Here is a 17,973-nt window from a genome sequence, read left to right on the forward strand (position 1 = left end):
TCCCTCTGTTGTCAAAGTTTGCTACCCACCATGTAATAGAGAGAAATTATTTGTTTTCACACAAATTTATGTTGATCCTTACTTAGCTTATGATGTTACCTGTTAGATGTTTATGAATAGTTCTGGTTTTGTTTTCTTTTCTGCTGCTGTTCTGGAAATTCAAGTTAATGTGATTGACCTGTAACTCTCTAGGACTTGCTGATAGTAGCCAATTTTGGACATAGTGGCTAGTTGAGTTTTGAGTAAGATAGGCCCAGGAAACATGGCTTCAGGGTCACAAGGAACAGACAGAACTGAGACTAAGTTGTGGATTGTAGTCACAAATGGGAATAAATTTAAAAAATGCTTAAAAAGGGTAAGTTATTTAACAGTTTAACTCTCAGCCCTCGTGTATGTAACACTTCATTTCTTACATATCCCTGGCTTTATTCCTCATCCTTGTTCTCAGTCACTGTGAGCTTCCCCAGATACAGGTGTGCCTTATTTGTCTTGCTGCTGCTGCCCAAGGCACACCAATCCACCAGTATCCTTGTGCCCATTTCTTTATGCTGTCTCTTGTGGCTCCAGTGGGATCCAGTCTCTGTTGGCACCTCCAGGAGCTACTAGTGGAGCATAGGACCTGAAAATATCCTGAGAGATGACATGGAATGGAAGAGAGAAAGAGCAGAAGTCATGGACTGTCTTGTGCTGCGGTGTAGGGGTTGTCCCCCACGCTTCAGGCTTTTCTCAGTCCCCAGCATGCTTTCTTGCACTAGTCTCTGAATATCTTTCAGGCTTACCAATTGGCATTCACCCTCTGAAGACCTGACAACTAGTTTAATTGCTTTAAAAATGATTAGCATTTGTGACTTTAAGCAGAAAAACTGTTTATTGGTTAAACATTGTCTTGGTTTCTCCAGTGGAAGTTTTATGCTATTGGTTGCCTATTTTGATCTCTGGAATCATGCTCATCCTTCACATGCTCTTAAAGATAATAGCTCTGAGATTTATTTTTTTTTATTATTTAGGGCAAATTTCTTCAGGACTAGGTATTTTTTGGGAAAAACCAAACAATTTTAGCTATGTAACTGTCAACCTGAGTGTTTCTTAATCTAATCTGAATTCTTAACCTTTTTTAATGTTAGATACATTTAACAGGTTAACTGTTAAAACTTATGTTCAGTTTTACTTAAGAAATTCAGATTATACTTGTTCTGAATCTTCATGATATATGGATTATTCTGTTTAATCTGCTTTACTTAGTTGAATAATAGAAAATTTCTGGATTGTCATGTAATAATCACCTTGTTTCTTTAATTTTTCTCCTTGTTCATTATGTAGATTAAATTGATCAGAGATAGAGGTATTATCACTGTTGGTGGCAGGTATGTAAACAGGAATTATCTTGACAATGTATATATGCATATTTTTGTCATGTGAAGGCACTTAATTTCTAAAAAATGCTGCTGTAGCCATCTTAGGACAATGGCACTTCCTTAAAAATGGATTGCATTAGGTATTAGTAATGCTATTTCATGTCCCTTAACATGAAGATCATTGTTTCAGTAGATGTTCAGGAGTCAGGAGTTGCTGGTTCATTTGCTAGTTTTTGGCTCATCAGTGAAAGTTTCTTTGATGGAGTCTGGACCAGAAATGTATTTGCATTAAATTATTTCCCTTGTGCCTAGTATCATATAGTTCTCTGGCAACCAAGTTTCTTTCTCTGATTTTGTAGTGTCGTGTCATGTGTGTCCACCTGTCCACCCCGGCCCCCTTTTTTTTCTGGTGAGTCCTAGAGAATAAACAGCGACTTGTCCAGAGTTAGTTTATGCTTTGTTTTTTGGCATATCCTGACACTTTCAATCTTCCAGGACAGTTCACTGCAAAATTCTTTATATATCTTTATCAAGGCACCAGTTAGCATTTTTCTCTAGGCCTTTGAAGGAATCTGCTTGCTCAGTCAGGCATGTGGTTGACTTGTTCATTGAAGTAGGGCTGCTGTGTGATGGCACTAACAGCACAGAAAGATTGTGCATCATCAGTAAGGCTGTCCTTTTCTCAGGAGATGTGTGTGGAATAAACATAAGCTTTTAGTTTTCTGAAATTTGGAGGATCTAACTGTAGTCTTGAAGATGAGCATCCGTATAATTTTACTACATATACCCACTCCATTTGCGTCCTGTCAATTGCTAATACCCTTACTTGGACATGCGCTTAGTTTATTTTTGTTTTTTGCCTTTTTGCACTTGCAGCTTGGGGAAAAAAAAATATATATTGAGTGATGGAATGACAAGGCCATCATGTCTTCTAATAATACTGAATGGGTTTTTGAAGGCCATGGTAGTAATAATCAAATCAATAGATTATGGAGGTATTGCCGTGCCTAGATTGATGGCTAAGTCTTGTATGTTATACAAGTCTAGAATTATTTTGGGTGCCTGGATTTAAAATTATTGCATGGATAAGAGGGCCAATTAAGTACTGAAAAAACAGCATTATTAAAACAGTTCTGGATATTACACGTGCTTATACCTCAAGGCAGATTCCATACCATAAGCACTGTGATAGATTCCATCTCTGATCACAGTTTTTGCCTGTAAGATTATGTTTTAGACTTATCTGACACCTCAGGCAAAGCTTCATCTTTGTTACTTACAGGCATGGCTCACCACTTTGCATTCCAAGGAATCACAGTTTTGCCTGGATTTCTACACAACTTGTACATTTCTGGAAAGCATGAAGAGTGAAAAGTTTGTGTAGGCTCCTGTTTGGGAAAGAAGAATCAAAACCAAAAGAACCCCCCTCAGCTCTTTCAGGAAACTGTTAGTTTGGAGCAGTTAGGAGTAGTATCTCCAATTTACAGACAGCACCAGCAGTACTCTGTAAACGTTTCCTTTTATCCTTACACTGGTTCTGAATGAACGTGTAGTTTAACCCTAGCCAGCAACTCACTCACTTTCCCCCCACCCAGTGGGATGGGGGAGAGAATCAGAAAAAAAGAAAGTAAAATTCCTGGGTTAAGATAAGAACAGTTTAATAGGACAAAGGAAGAAACTAACTGATAATAATGACAATAATAAAAGGATTGGAATATACAAAACAAGTGATGCACAATGCAGTTGCTCACCACTTGCTGACTGATGCCCAGTTAGTTCCTGATCAGTGATCCACCTGTCCTGGCCAGGCCCCCCGCCCCCCCCAATTTACACGCTGGGCTTGATGTCACATGATATGGAATACCCCTTTTGCCAGTTTGTCCTGGCTGTGTCCCCTCCCAACTGCTTGTGCCCCTCCAGCCTTCTGTTTGGCTGGGCATGAGAAGCTGAAAAATCCTTGACTTGTTGCTAAGTAGTGTTTAGACTAACTGAAAACATCAGTGTGTTATCAACATTCTTCTCCTACTAAATCCAAAACATAGCACTATACCAGCTACTAGAAAGAAAATTCACTCTAACCCAGCTGAAACCAGGACAGTGTCAGACATCAGGGCTTGAAGAAAACGGTGGGTTTTATGTGCTCAAACTTTTCTAGGTTATATATTGCTGTTGGCCATCTTTGTCAGTGAGAAAGAGATTGCATTGCATTTAGCCTACTAAAGCCTTACTTGATTGGGAATTCCCAAAATGGAATATACACAGGAAGAAAGCAGTTGACAGAAAGAATTGTTTCTTACTAGTTCATTATCACTTTGTTCAGGTTCTTTGTATTTGGAAAAAGAAACTAGAGCTACACTCAGTTTGCTCTATCTTTGATTTGGTGCATGAATATAGTTGAAATGTGTGTGTGTTGAATGGAAGATCTTGGCAAAATCGGGGTCTTGGTTGGATGGAGAGAGGTTAGCCAAGACAGTATATCTGAAAGCATTCCAGCCGCTACCAAGTGGCTAATCTTTCTTCTAGTCTTAATAGTAATGAGAATTTGGACAGTAAGAACTGAGTTTGTATGCATTACTCTGATAATACAGAGCAAGGGTATAAGGTAGAATGCTGGTGCCAGGGATGCATTCAGTTATATTGTCCACTCTCTATGTCTTGATCTGGAAAATTGGATTTTACAAAGATAACTGATTTTAAAATAGTAAAGAAGCTGTGCTAGTCTGGAAAACCTTGTACTAGTTGGCTCAGGGAAAATTACAGGCCTTTTCTACATCTGGAAAAATCAGACCTGCAATTCAGCATGCACACAGCTCTGACTGAAGAGTTAGCTACATTACTGAGAACAGGCAAAACCCACAGGGAAATGCTTTGGCCTTTGATGTGTCTGTGTGCCTGGGTCCCCATTTGACTGCTGTAGTTAATGCCTAAAGAGTCATACAATTACAGCCTGTATAGTTCTGTGGTGACAAGAGTGTTAATGCATGAGATGCTGCCTGTGAAGGTTCACAAGTAATTGCCCATCATGGGATTTTTGAGTAGTTCTATCAGCTAAAGATCTGTGGAAATCTTGTTTGAGCTACTTCATCATAAATACATTTAACCTATAGTTACAAGAAATGTCTCTAAGTCCATAATGAGTTAGCACTTAGAGTACTGAATTAATCCTGAATCACTGTATTTTCAGATATTCAATTAATAATACTGCTGTTAGTTACAGCTTACTTAGTGACTGTATCATTGAAGATTGAATATGCTGTTAAGGATCAGAGGGTCAGCTCTGGGATCAGACCAGGTTGCTCAGGGCTTTGTGCACTTGGGTATGGAAAACCTCCAAGGAAGGAGACTGAAGGAGCTCTCTGGGCAGCCTGTGCCACTGCCTACTGCCCTCCTATGGAAAAAAGTTTCTCCTTACATCTACTTGGTAGCTCTCTTTAAGGTTATGGTATGCTTAAGAGGAGTGAAACTTAAAAAAATAAATACTAATTTAGATATTTGAAGATTGAGATGAGTAGTGGTTATTTTCCTACTTAAGGAGTTGATTGAATCCAGTGTTTTCCCCCATTGATCTAAGAGGACAGCATTTTGCCCTCAGGGTGCTGCTTTGAGAAATTCAGTTAGTCAGCTGCAGATGCAGGGTTAGTAGTTATCTAGATGTAGAGCTTTATCTTACCTCTTTGAAAGCCTCTGGTGAGTGGATGAATCAGGTCTGTTAATTAAACAAGGTAGAGGCTGCAGAAACATGGAACAGGTGACAAGAATAGCAGAAAACACCTTGGCTTCTCTCATGGGCTGGGATAGCAGGTGTTGACAGACACATAAAGGTGGGTGTAGGAAAACTGTCAGCTTTTCACCTTCTCACCTTTGACAGAAAGGGAATAAATAGAACAACTTATCTTTTATGTTTAAATATCATTCCAGATGAAAAACTTCAGATTCTGTTCCCAAATGTGTCTTAAAGCAAAGAAAAAAAAATAAACTAAAACATAGAAAAAGCAAGCTTCTGTCTTCAATTGAAGTTAGAAGTTAATCTTTAAAAACAAAACCACTAACCCTTCTTTTTATTTCCTTTCTGACCAAATCAATTATATTGGACAAATTAATATTAGATTTAATAGACTTTCTGTGACATGTAAATAAAACCCAACTGATTTTTTTACTTAAGAAAATCACCATCGCTTCGCAAATCCTGTTTATGTTCGGGTCAAAAAAGGCTCTGCTTGTGTACTAACACTCTGGCCAGGAAAGTATCTGGACTATTTTGCTCTCAAAGTATTTACTAAAACTGAACTTTTCCATTTTATAGATAGGAAATCAAGGGTTCTCTAGTTTGAAGTGGTATCACATAATCAGAATTAGTAATAAAAATCGGTGTGCAGCTTTTGCCATACAGGTCTGTCAGCCTGTGGTCACCTTGTCTCTCAAATGTTTTTACTACGTCTTTACTTAAAATCAGTTTATTCTGGTTGCTTCTTCATACCTCTGAGTCTTTACAGTTTCTTGTTCAGAAATAGTAATAAGCACAGAGATCACAGGACTATGCAAATTACTTTTACATCTTCTAATGCCCGCTTTGGCATATTTGGTATTGTCAAGCATGTTTCAAAAAGTGATTGTGCAAAAAGTATTTCTTACGGGTAATTTCTAGTCTTCATGGTTGATTTAAAAAAAACAAAACAAAACAAAAAAAACCCAAAAAACCAAAACAACAAAACAAAAACCTCCAAACCCAAACCAAAAACCAAACACAAACCAACAAAAACTGGTGTGGAACCAGAAAAAATATTAAAAAAAAATCCAAATCCATCAAGCCAGTCTTGTGTGTGTGTGTTTTTTTGTTTTTTTTTTTTTTTAACATGACTTGAAAGGATAGAATTACTGACACTGGTAGTTCATCACATTGTAGTTGATAGTCTACTGTCAGTCAGTTGCTTCAGTTCTTTAGGCTGAAGTGGCTGACAAATCATTCTTCCAGTCTGCCCTAGTCATTGCTGATGTAGCTGCACCCTCTCCTGGAAGTGCTTGCTGTTGTGTTTGGCACTGGAGGTGGTTCCTGCTCCTCTTCGTCCTTGCCCCTGGATGTCATGGATGTTGGGATGAGGCAGTCTGGAGGGCCCTTCCTACTTGCACTGTCTGGCCTCCAACCCTCTGCTTCTTGCTCCTGCCTGGAGCTCCGTTGCAAGTTTGGTAGCATGTATCTCTGTCTTAATGCACAGAACAGTACTGCGGTGATACTCATTAATCATTCAGTACCTTCAGACCTGAGAGCATGCCCCAGCCAGTGAAGCAACCCATTCTAGACAGTCCTTGTGGATTCTGCGTTATGTTAAATCTATGACTAGTAAATTAGACGTGGTTGTGGAGAACACTTCTAGTTTCCGTTCAATTTTCTTGGTGTTAAACGCAGTCTTGCTGTTTTCTTGAATTAAGTTCCTTAATTGTGAATAAAGCAACAACACATTTCAGATTGTTTTTATTGTATTGCACTTAATACTGTTAAGCCAGTGTGAAACTTATTTTAAAATCTGTAGAAGCAGAGTAAGTTAGTTGACCATTTGTAGCCATATTTGTAAGTCTGAGATTCACAGATTACTCGTACTTAACTCAAGTTTTCTAAGGTTTATCTTCCTTCTAATTCTAAAGCCAGTTTATTTTCTCAACCTTCTTTTTAAACAGATGAAGCATGTAAAAGACAGATTTGGTGACAGCGTGCCAGAAGTGGTGCTTCTGCTGTGTCTGGGCATTACTTCAGGAGTTGGCAGATTGATCTTTGGCAGAGTTGCAGATTATATTCCTGGTGCAAAAAAAGTTTATTTACAGGTATGTCTGCATGCTGTTCTGAAGGAATATCAAACAATATTCTGAAGGCTCTAGTTGTAGGTGCGCTTTTTTCTCTTTTTAATGCTAAGGAAACATGTCTACTACTTGCTGGGTGTTTTCAGCTGGGAAAGAAATAAATTATTAATCATTAGCATGTGAGTGAGAGAACCTTTGGGGATTCTCTAGATTCTGCTTTCCCTGTTTTATCCCATGATTTCATAATGGTTGCAAAAATATTACTTTGTTTCCCTATGTTCTTCTGTTAAGGATTTTGAATATCTTTATCTTTGATAGGTGATAATTTGGTGTTAAGTATGTTCTGTGCATAGTGCACAAGGGTAAAGCTATGGCAATATAAGAGGTGCTTAGTTGAGATACTGCTGAATGGAGGGGGTTACTTGCAGAAAGAGTCACAGCCTCCAGAAATGCTGAAGCTTGGGGATGAAGGAGGGTATACACTTTTTTTTCCCCTCTGCACTTATAAACGATATTTTTTTGAGAAAGTAGCAGTGTTAGTGTAGATTTTTGGAAAAGCTTTAGTTAGTAACTTGGATGTTATCAACCACTGGGTGTTCCTGTTTTGTTGTTTTAAAATGAATAACAAGGGAGACATCTAATGGCTGTTATCTGTACTACATTATTGAAAACAAAAATTCTTATGAAAGAACCACCTTTCTGAAGATGGAGTATTTGCTGCCATAGTTAGATAAAATTAGATTCCCTGATGATAGAGACTGGGACTGTATCTCATTCATTTGCATTGATTTAATACCTATTGTTACACTTTCAGGAAACATCAAGATAAAAAATAAAAAGGCAGCATTGAGATGTTACCTGATTTCTAAAGCGCAAATACCAAACTTGCAATAAAACTACAAGCTTTTTAATTCTTTTCCTTGAATAACTAGAACTGAGAACTATGGACTTTTGTTTAGGGCATGAACTAGGTGCTTCTGAGTACTGTTGGTTTCACCTAGTTTTAAGCAGGAAGAACATGTTAACTTTTGCTAAGTCATGCCCCAGCACCTCCAGCTCTCCTGTTTCAAATCAGCGTTTTTGAGGGAAGGTGAATGTTCACCTCAAGTATTATTCTGCCTTGACCAACAGTTCATACTATCATCCTATCTCATGCAAAAACTATTTAAGAATTAATTTTGACTAATGCAAATGAAACCTCTTTTGTCTTAGAACTTTACTGTCTTATAATTGAACAACTTACAAGAGTTCTACCCAGCAAGTTCAACCTTCATCTTCTGTTTCTGCATTCTTTGTTAGGGACCTGTTTTGCTGGATTTTGCTTTATAAATTCTGTCTCTTCTGGATACAAAGTTTAGCGATTCTGGTTTTAGTGCTGCTTTTACCATAATGTGATAAAACAAAGAATCTGGTCAACAATATCTTGTTTAGAGTTTGTCTACAGATAACCACATTACTACTTAGATATAAACTCATCTCAAATAATATTTGTATTTTCTGTATCAGAATACACAGAACTGAGAATTTCTTCATCTCTGTCCTTAAGTTCCTATAAGAAGCCCAGTTCTTCAGTGTTTCTATTTCTGTACCATGCTTCAGATGCTTCACAACAGTTTTTCTTTAGTATGCCAAATAAAGTACCTTACCCCAAAAAATTGTTATGCTGTCTTGAAAGTTAAGTTTCATATAGCTGTCTGCTTAAAAACTTTTCCTAATGAAGTAATTTATTTAGTGTCACTTATCTGTCAAAAAATTGTGATGTCTAGTAGTTTTTAAGTGACCTTGTTTTTCTTTAATGGTCTACAAGTGACCAATGTGTAATGTTTGGAAAATGTGTTTGTGCAGTTAGGTGGGAAATTGGTTTCCTATGCCAACATGTGAATGGTGCATTTTCTTTTTAATTCTGCTTCATTTTGCTGAAAGACAGTTTTATTCCTTTAATTTACAACAAACAAATAATAATCTTAGATTAAATTATAATACAAAATCTTTGTAAGTATGCATGGCTACAGGAATACAGCAAGATACCGTCATGTGGAAAAATTGAAATGAGACTTTAAAATACTACCTCTGTGGAATATAAGCACCCAGAAGTAGTCACTCATAATACTGATATTTTTACTTAAATTACAACAGTGAGGAGTCTAATTATAGTGGTTTAGCTATATTAAACTTTTGCTATTTTTGTGGCTTTCATTTGTGAAAAGAGCAGAGAGTAACTTTTCAAAAAATGTTGGTGCATGAGAAATGGCCTTACATAATTAGTGCAGGATAGTCGATTACAAGTGCATTTTGAAAACTTGTGAAATGGGTAGTGGAATTTCTTTGATGGCATGTCATGATAGTTATATTTGTTTCTTTTATCTTGGTATGTAACTTCTGATGGTAGTAATCCATGGAGACTGCTTATATTTATTTTAAAGTAAATACAGGTAGACAGTTTAATTCACTACAAATGCAAGAAAGCTCATCTGTTCCCTTAATCTTTGCTGATTTGATGCAACATGTTTTTATATTTTTTTCCTTGGTCATGTTTAGGTGGTCTCATTCTTCTTTATTGGCCTGATGTCTATGATGATTCCACTGTGCAACGTCTTTGGAGGTCTCATTGCTGTCTGTCTCTTCATGGGCCTGTTTGATGGGTGCTTCATTTGCATTATGGCTCCTATTGCCTTTGAGCTTGTTGGGGCTCAGGATGTCTCCCAGGCCATAGGATTTCTATTAGGATTCATGTCAATACCGATGACAGTTGGTCCACCCATTGCAGGTAAGTATAGATATGGTCTGTAGCAGTGAGTATGTTTCTATGGTTGCATGGCTTTTTGGCCATATTTTCCATTCCTACATCGTATGCAGTGCACTTACTTGGAATTTTCTTGGTACTGACTCCAGAATATATGGTGAATTTAACTCCTGCTCGTGAGTTGTTAATTTACTGTACTCTTTAAAGTTTGCTTCAGCCTTTTTTTAAGCTGTGCAGATCTAAAACATTCCTCAAAAGACAGATAGAATTCCAGTTGGATTGAGGACCTGACATTTTCCATACTGTTGAGGTGACAGCCTTTATGTTGATTTTGTTACAGAAGGACTCCACATTAGAATCTGAAAATTAATTGGACTCAAATTTGCTCATGCAAAAACAATTGTGAGGTTAAAAGCTCCAGTCACTTTAATTGCTTCTTATAAGTAGGAACACTGGCTTTTTTCATTCTCTAGTGGGACACTGACAAAGTACAGGTTTTGAAGATGAAAACTGGAAGTTATTTGGGAGGTGGAAATAGCTTAAGCTATAATTCTTACCACTGATGGTTTTAATCATAATTTACCCTAAGGTCTTGTGAGTGCTACTGAAAGATACTTAGTAAGACGTAACTGAACTATGCAGCATTATAAAGAACAACATTTTAAAGCTAGAACAGCATAGACTAAGTGCTTCCTGATCTGGATACATTATCACAGCTATTAATACTTAAATAGAATTTGATTAATGGGAGGATTTTTTGAGGGAGCAATTAGAGTGAATTGTTGGAAAACACACTTTTTAATAAGAGGCTACCAGGAATGCAATATATGCAGTATATCTAGAATAAGATTGAGGCACCTTGATCAAAGGCAAGTGTTACCAAAAGAGGGAGAATTTCTCCAACTCATTGCAAGATTCAAGTGCTAGAGAAGCTAAAATAAGCAACTTTCAAATAGGAAATATGGTATGTGTTTTTAATGATGGGTGGTAACTAAGCAGTCGAGTGGTGACTTGCTGAGTTCTTTGTTGGCTTGGAGTCTTTAAATCAACTCTGGAATACCTTTCTACCTACATATACCTATGTTTGGCCATCCGGTAGTCAGATTAGTGGTTATAATCATCTGTGCCAGCTCTCAGGTTTCTGAATCCAGAGAAAAGACATGTCTTTTGTAGATTCTCAAGGCCCCATTATTTATCTGTGGTAACTTTGTTTTCCAGGTTTGTTGCATGATCGCCTCGGCACCTATGATATAGCATTCTACCTGGCTGGGGTCCCTCCCCTGATTGGCGGGGCTGTATTATGTTTGATCCCCTGGGTTCATGAACGGCAGAAATTAAAAGAAAGAGCAAAACCTGTTGATGGAGAAACTACTGAGAAAATGCTGGAAAACGAAACCACTTTGGTGTCAGACACTACAGAAAAGCCAGTCAAAGAAATGGAATCTGGTTTTTGATGCTTTCTTTTCCTGTACCAGCCTGATGTTCTTCTACCGAAGCTAGATTTGTACTTTTTGGACTATAAGATACTAAAGAAGTCTTGAACTATTGCTCAAATTGCAAAACTGCTATAAGAATCTTTTATACCATTGAACTTTTGATGAGTCGTTGAGTTTGATTTCGAACCACATTTTCAAGGTATTTGAAGTTTTGTAGCATTAGTGTGTACGTGTGTAGTGATTCTGTGTGTGAAGAGAATATTTTTCTAACTCATCAGAACCTGTTTCTGGAGTGGTGAAAGCTATTTCTGGTTCACTGACCCAGGATTCTTCAATAACTTTTATGGTCCTTTCAATGCAGGCTCACCGTGGGTGTTTATACTTGAAAATGTAGTAGCTCTTATGACTGATTTCTTTTGAAGTTTCTCATGCTGTTTTACAGTCTTACAATTCTATATCATGAACAAGAATAGGCATCTTTTTGATTGCTTTAACTCTTGCTGAAATCATTTTGCGTTAGAAAGCTAAATTATTAAACTTCTGTTTTATTTTCTCTAAATACCCCAGCCAGCTCAGTTTGCTTAAACACTCACCTGTTTTTGCATTCACCTTTTCACAGTAGCCCAAACAAAGAACATTAAGGATGAAATTTTTGATGGGCACAGGTTTTGAATATGTGCAAACTAAGCTCCGAGTACAAACACATTCAGAAGTAAAGCTGCTGAATGATAGATTTTTTTTTTTTATTTGGTGAAGGCAATACTATTAATATATATGTGTACATTTTTTTTTTTCCAGCTAATCCTTGGAATAGCTGGTAGTTTTGAAATTGTACTGACAGCAATACTTTGGAGCAGTGTTGTGAATTAGACTAAATTTCAAATTATTCTGTTGTACTTGTTAGGTTCTTTTTTTAGTCTTAAAACCAAGACAGCTTTAAAGGATACATTCTAAGTGCAATAAGTTGGTTTGTTTTTTTTTTTAATGTGGAAATATATACAAGCTATTAAAATGACAACAACTGAAGATTTTTTTGCACTAAGTGAACATGCAGGTTTATTATAGGTCTTTATAGCTGTGTTCAATTGCGTGTAGGATATAGCTCCATATTTTATTCAAATATAAAGAAATGTCTTTGTATGTCCTATTTCTTGCTTAACATACTAAACATATGACCCTATTACTTATGTATTCTTAGGTGTTATGCACTGTTTGTCAAGCAGGTATTTCTGAAAACCTCTTTCTCTGGAAAAATATTTGAAAGCATAATACTTTGAGATGAAAACACTGCTTTTCAGTTTATCATAAAACACTTCCAAGTACATTGTTCATTTGTGGATATGGATCGGCAATGCAGTGGAATACTTAATCATTCTTTTTCAGGTCCACTCAATAACAACAATTTTTGTTTTCTTGCTTAGAAGTGTCATAGCAAAGAGTAAACTAAATGTGATCTGAAGACAAAATGCACATTTAAGTGCATTTTCTTAATTAGTAACAATACCTCTTCTTTACATAAGCCACGGAGGCATACTGTTTTAAAATCATAACTTTTCTATTTTTATTATTTTTTTCCCAGAGTTGTAGTAAATGGCTCAGAAAGCCCATGTATGTTTGTGATATAAAACATTATATTAGCAATACTATTGCATAGAATGTTTATATCTAGCAACTTATAAAAGTTCTTTAAAAATAATCATGCAAAGCATGCTAATTATTGGAGACCAAAGCTCATACCTTTTTCATATTGCAGAATTTCAATCCCTGCTTTACGTGAGTGAGTTTTAAAAGAATTGAATCTTAAAATGTTAGAGGTGCATGGGAGGGACTTGGAGGTGGGAAAAAAACCCCAAACCAATCTGTAAAACAGAGGTCCCTTTAGGTTCACTGGGACTTGTGCTTCTGCACCTCATAAGTACTTATAAAACTTTGATTGTGAAATATTCATAGTATTGTTAATTGACTATGAAGTGCTGCCTTCACTACAAAAATGATGTTAACAGCCTATGCTGTTGTTGTCTGAAGTATTTCTGTAGAACATGTTACTCTATTATCGTCTATTTGGGCAATGCAAAAGGTGCTGAGCAAGTGTAGTAAAAGCCTCTTGTTTCCTATGGCTTTGTTATGAAAAATTAGTATTCATCACAGAACTTACATTTCATGTGTGTTAGTGTTGAGTTTTTAACCAAAACCAAGGCTGCTTTTTAGCACTGATGCAATCTGAAATCATTGTGACCAGGTATCTTGATGTAGTTGTGGCATCTTCCTGATTTGCTGCTCTGTACCCATATAAATTATCTGGGAGACAATATAAAGTAATTGTTGTTAAGTTTTAGAAATAATACAGAAATAGTATGGATTAGTTATTGCCATACCCTTTAAAAACATACCTGTACATAAAAATCCAAACTCTCATATTTGAGTAACTAGAAATGTAAATTATGCTCACAAATATGAAGGACACGTTAAAAAAAAACCAAACAAACAACAAAACCAAAACACACAAAAAAAACCCCAAACCAAAACAAAAACCAAATGCAGAGACTTTAGAAAGAAGGTATGATGAGTGAAAAATTGTTCAGGAGTGATTACTATGTTAAAACCAGCTAGTGAATGAGATGTCAGACGAGGGAAACAGAGTTTAGGGGTAAGACAGCTATGTTGGTGTGATGATGTTGGAATAATGAATCTATTTCTGAAGCCTGTGCTTGTTTAACAACAATGCTAAAATTGGAAAGGCTTCAGAAAAAAATGACTTTTCAGGAAAGGTAAAAAAAAGTAAATTAATGCATGAGATTTCTGTTAGCATCTTTACTGTTAGCTTGTATCTATGGGGAAAATGTCCAATAGAAAATGTTCTTTATTGGACATAAGCATAAGAAGATTGTGTTGTAAAGCTAGGTAAGATGTAGGTTAAATAAAAGTGAAGTTCAGATTGTTAGCTGTGAGGCTAACCATTGAGAAACTTACTTAGATATAGTGGATTCTGTATGCCCTGAGGTTTTAAAAATAAGCTTAGCTGTCTCCCTTTAAAAAAACGAAGCAAAACCCAACCGAACCCCAAACACAAAAAACCCAACACAAGTAGCAACTATTTAGTACATTTATGAAAAAAATGATTGAATAATGTAGAAACAGTTGTTATCCTGAAAACTAGGAGAGAAAAGCACTGAATAGTCAATTTTTATTTTGACTGAGTAAATGTAAATAAATTTTCGTAACAAAATTTAATTTTTGTTATGAAAACCTGTTCATGGGAAACCTGCTGAACTCATGTTTTGATGACCTAATTCATGCCAGATTTAATCTTGTTGGGGATAGATTCTAAAATTAAAATACTAGCTTAGTTCAAGAAAACCCTTAAATCATTCAGATTTATCCCTCTCTTCAGAACAGTTCATAGAGTACTTTTCATAGACCTTGTTCTCCCATCCTATAAACAGAGTAATCATCTTTTTTCTGTTAAATGTTCTCAGGGTGAGCTTCAGAAGAAATTGGGTAGAAAGAAGTTCACTTAAAATGGTAGTGTGAAATTTCCAGTCCTACTTTATGCTGTAATTGAATACACCAGATCTTGAAAACCAGGACTAATTTTGAGCAAGGAGCTGGTTTTGTGTGTGGCTGACACTTACCTCTTCTCAGTAGGTATGAGATCCTTGTAAATCTTAATATAGTTGTTCAGCAAAGAGTCTTAAATAATGAAAACCCTTCAGGTTCTTATTTACATCTAAGCTATGCAACAATATACAATGTATAATTAATAAAAAAAAGTATTGTTGAATTTATTCTGGCTACATGTTAGAAGACCTGTACAAGTCTCAAACCAAGACTTCAAATTAACATACTCTTTGTTAGAATTTCTTTCATCCAGATCTTTGTCTGTTCAGCATTAACATTTAATTTTTTTTCCTGAGTTTTTGTTTTCAGTGACCATTAATGGACCTTCCTAAATTGTTCACTGAACTCAAAGATGACATAGCCGTTCTGTGGCCATCCTTCAGGGTATGTTCAGGATCAGATGAGGTAGACAACTGACATTTTTCTCCTTTGGCTCTTCATGCACAGTGCTGACATGGGGCAGTGCCCTGCTTTGCTGCTTGCTGCATGGGAGCCCACGTAGCGGGGCTCATCCGTCCTCTCTGAGCAGGGAGCAGAGGTGCTGCCTTGCTTGGGGCCCAGGTTCCCCTCTGGGGAGCTGGAATGTTATGGAAGCTGACTTCCAGGCATCTTCACTCTCCTGTTGGAAGTGACCCTCTGATATGAAGAGTGTGTGTATGTATGTGTATATAAATACAATGCGTTTTGAGCAAGGCATACACAAACATTCTGCATTTAACTACAGGAGCTGTAGCACTGGAATGTGGGAGACAGCTGAGGAAAAAGTAATTGTTTTCATTTGTGTGTTTCACTGTTGACAAGCACACCACCCTTACAGTTCCAGACAGCCAGTGAGTTTCTAGTCGTGTAAACTTCTGTCATGTTTTCAGTATGCCTTTTAGTCTTACCTATGTATATTGTGTCATTTTTAATGTTTCAGAACTGCATATGCTAAGATTAGAGTGATTTTATACTAAAATGTGTGCTAATATTGATAACACTGACATGTTTAAGTATCTTTATAGACATCATCTTTTGTATGTTGTTTTGATATTAAAGGATATACATTTTGCTAGCCTTAACTCCCATTCTTTAAAGTTCTGCGTTGTTAGAAGGGTAAGAAATGAATGTCTAATGTTTTTCATGGTGCTGAAGTAACTGTGATCAGTCTCAAATTATTCAGAATAAAGATGGTAGTTCTTAAGTGCCCCATTTGTTACTGCATGCATCATTTTTAGTCTTGTTCTCCTATAAAACTTGTCATTTTTTAAAAGTAATTTTATGTTATATTCTGGTAATTACTGAATTTCATGTGCAGACTTTATACAAAAGTCTTTACAGTTTTTATTACCACTGTGCTCTGATTGGAATGTCCCCATTACATTTGCCCCCAAATTAATATATGGTGCAACCAGTTCATTCTGATTGCACTGACGATCCATTTTAAGACCCATGGTTTACAAACTTAAACTACTGAGTTCCAGAGTTACATGCTTCTGTAAATTTTATCTACTCTATTTTCCATTCTGGCATTTAATTTCAAACAGAACAGTTGCATTCACAAAAGGCAGAAGTAAAATTGAGGGAGGGAGGGAAACTGTAGTAGAATAGACTGAGTGGTGTTTTTAAAGAATTTTGTGGGTGGTTTTTTTTGGTTTTTTGTTTTTGGCCCCCCCCCCCCCGAACTGCCAGTATAACTCAGTGGACCTTTGATCATTTACTGGCCTACTACCAATTTCACCTTGACTTACCTTGGCAGTATGAAGTGTTTCCTCATTGATAGCTTCAGTAAATCACAGGAGTTCATTCACCTTTCCTTTGTAGTAGGGCAAAATATTTCATTTTCTTTAACAAACATATCTGATGATAAGGGGGAAATACTCCCATTCCACCTGGGGTTATTCTCTAGACTGCTTGTATTTCAAATTAAAATTTGAAAAAGATGCCTGAAACCTTGATGAGAGCCTGAGTGCTGTTGCCATTTGTACGTGCTTAAGGTACAAAACCTCTTTGTAAGTATGTAAAACAAAAATGAGAAGATGGCTATGGAATGTTTCAAATAATTCTGTACATTTTTCAGGAAGCTATTTTTATACCAGCATTTATCATGAGAGCTAATTAACAAGGCAAAATACTAACACCTGGAAATGCAGTTTAACTTGTATATGATTTTCAGAAAAGAAATACTGTTATTTTATACTTGAAATTATTTTATTTGGAATACTTTCTGCCGATGGACCTATGACCAGAAGCTCAGCAGTGTTCTGCAGATGTTTGACAGTAAGACTTTGCAGTCCTTGCAAAGATCTGAACAGTCAGATTTAAATGTTATCTTGCATGGTGATTTGTTGTAGCTAGATTTTTTTAATGCATGCCTCCATTCCCTCAGGTTATCCTGAACTGGAGCTGTACCTACAACATGCTAACCAGTGCTAGGAGAAACAGGATTAGGTTGCTGTAATCTACATGCAATGCCTGTTTTATTTTAGCATGTATTTCTGTTCAGAGCAACTTGGAAAACAGACACAATTCAGCTTGGAACTGCCATTGCGGGGCTTAAAAGTGACAGGTATGGAAGTTAAAGCCGTTCTTACAGTGAGCAGCACCTCTGTGCCCAACAGCGCTAATGAGACATTTTGAAAAACCTGTAACTGCTCTTGGCAAGGGCTAGAAATTGACGTGGGAGCGATTTGGTACGAGTTAAGGGGAGACCCTCCCGGTCACCCCTCTCTGTGTCTGGGCAAACTCTGTAAGTGTGATGTGACGCAGGCCATGTAGGAAGCCAAGACCTTTTACGCTCAGTTGTCCGAAAGGCCCAGTAAGCTTCGAGTTATGTGGTAACACAGGATTTAAAACAAACAAACAAAAAACCCAAAAAACCCCACAAACAGAAACAGAAAACCAAATCTGGTTTTTAATTGACAGGCTCCTCACTATCACGAGAGCAGAGGCTGTCGGCAGTGTGCAAGCTCAGCTGTTACTCTCCCCAGCGTTCCCACCCTTCGGAACCCGCCCCGAGGCGGCGGTCGCTGCAAAACGTCCAAAAAAA

At 36.9% G+C, this 17,973-nt stretch overlaps 1 protein-coding gene across 1 annotated transcript in view; it reads left to right on the top strand.

Moving 5' to 3' along the window:
- SLC16A10 (solute carrier family 16 (aromatic amino acid transporter), member 10) overlaps positions 1-13,785 on the top strand; it is a 76,063-nt gene extending 62,278 nt beyond the window's left edge. Inside the window, exons 6-8 of the mRNA XM_010561679.1 lie at positions 7,029-7,172; positions 9,687-9,915; positions 11,110-13,785. Of these exons, the coding sequence (XP_010559981.1) occupies positions 7,029-7,172; positions 9,687-9,915; positions 11,110-11,345 (609 nt within the window). The 3' untranslated portion in view covers positions 11,346-13,785. The remainder of the gene's footprint in view (positions 1-7,028; positions 7,173-9,686; positions 9,916-11,109) is intronic.
- The last annotated feature ends 4,188 nt before the right edge of the window (positions 13,786-17,973 follow it).

Source organism: Haliaeetus leucocephalus, unplaced genomic scaffold, assembly GCF_000737465.1.
Source record: "Haliaeetus leucocephalus isolate CR32 unplaced genomic scaffold, Haliaeetus_leucocephalus-4.0 Scaffold149, whole genome shotgun sequence".
In the NCBI taxonomy this organism is placed as follows: Eukaryota; Metazoa; Chordata; class Aves; order Accipitriformes; family Accipitridae; genus Haliaeetus; species Haliaeetus leucocephalus.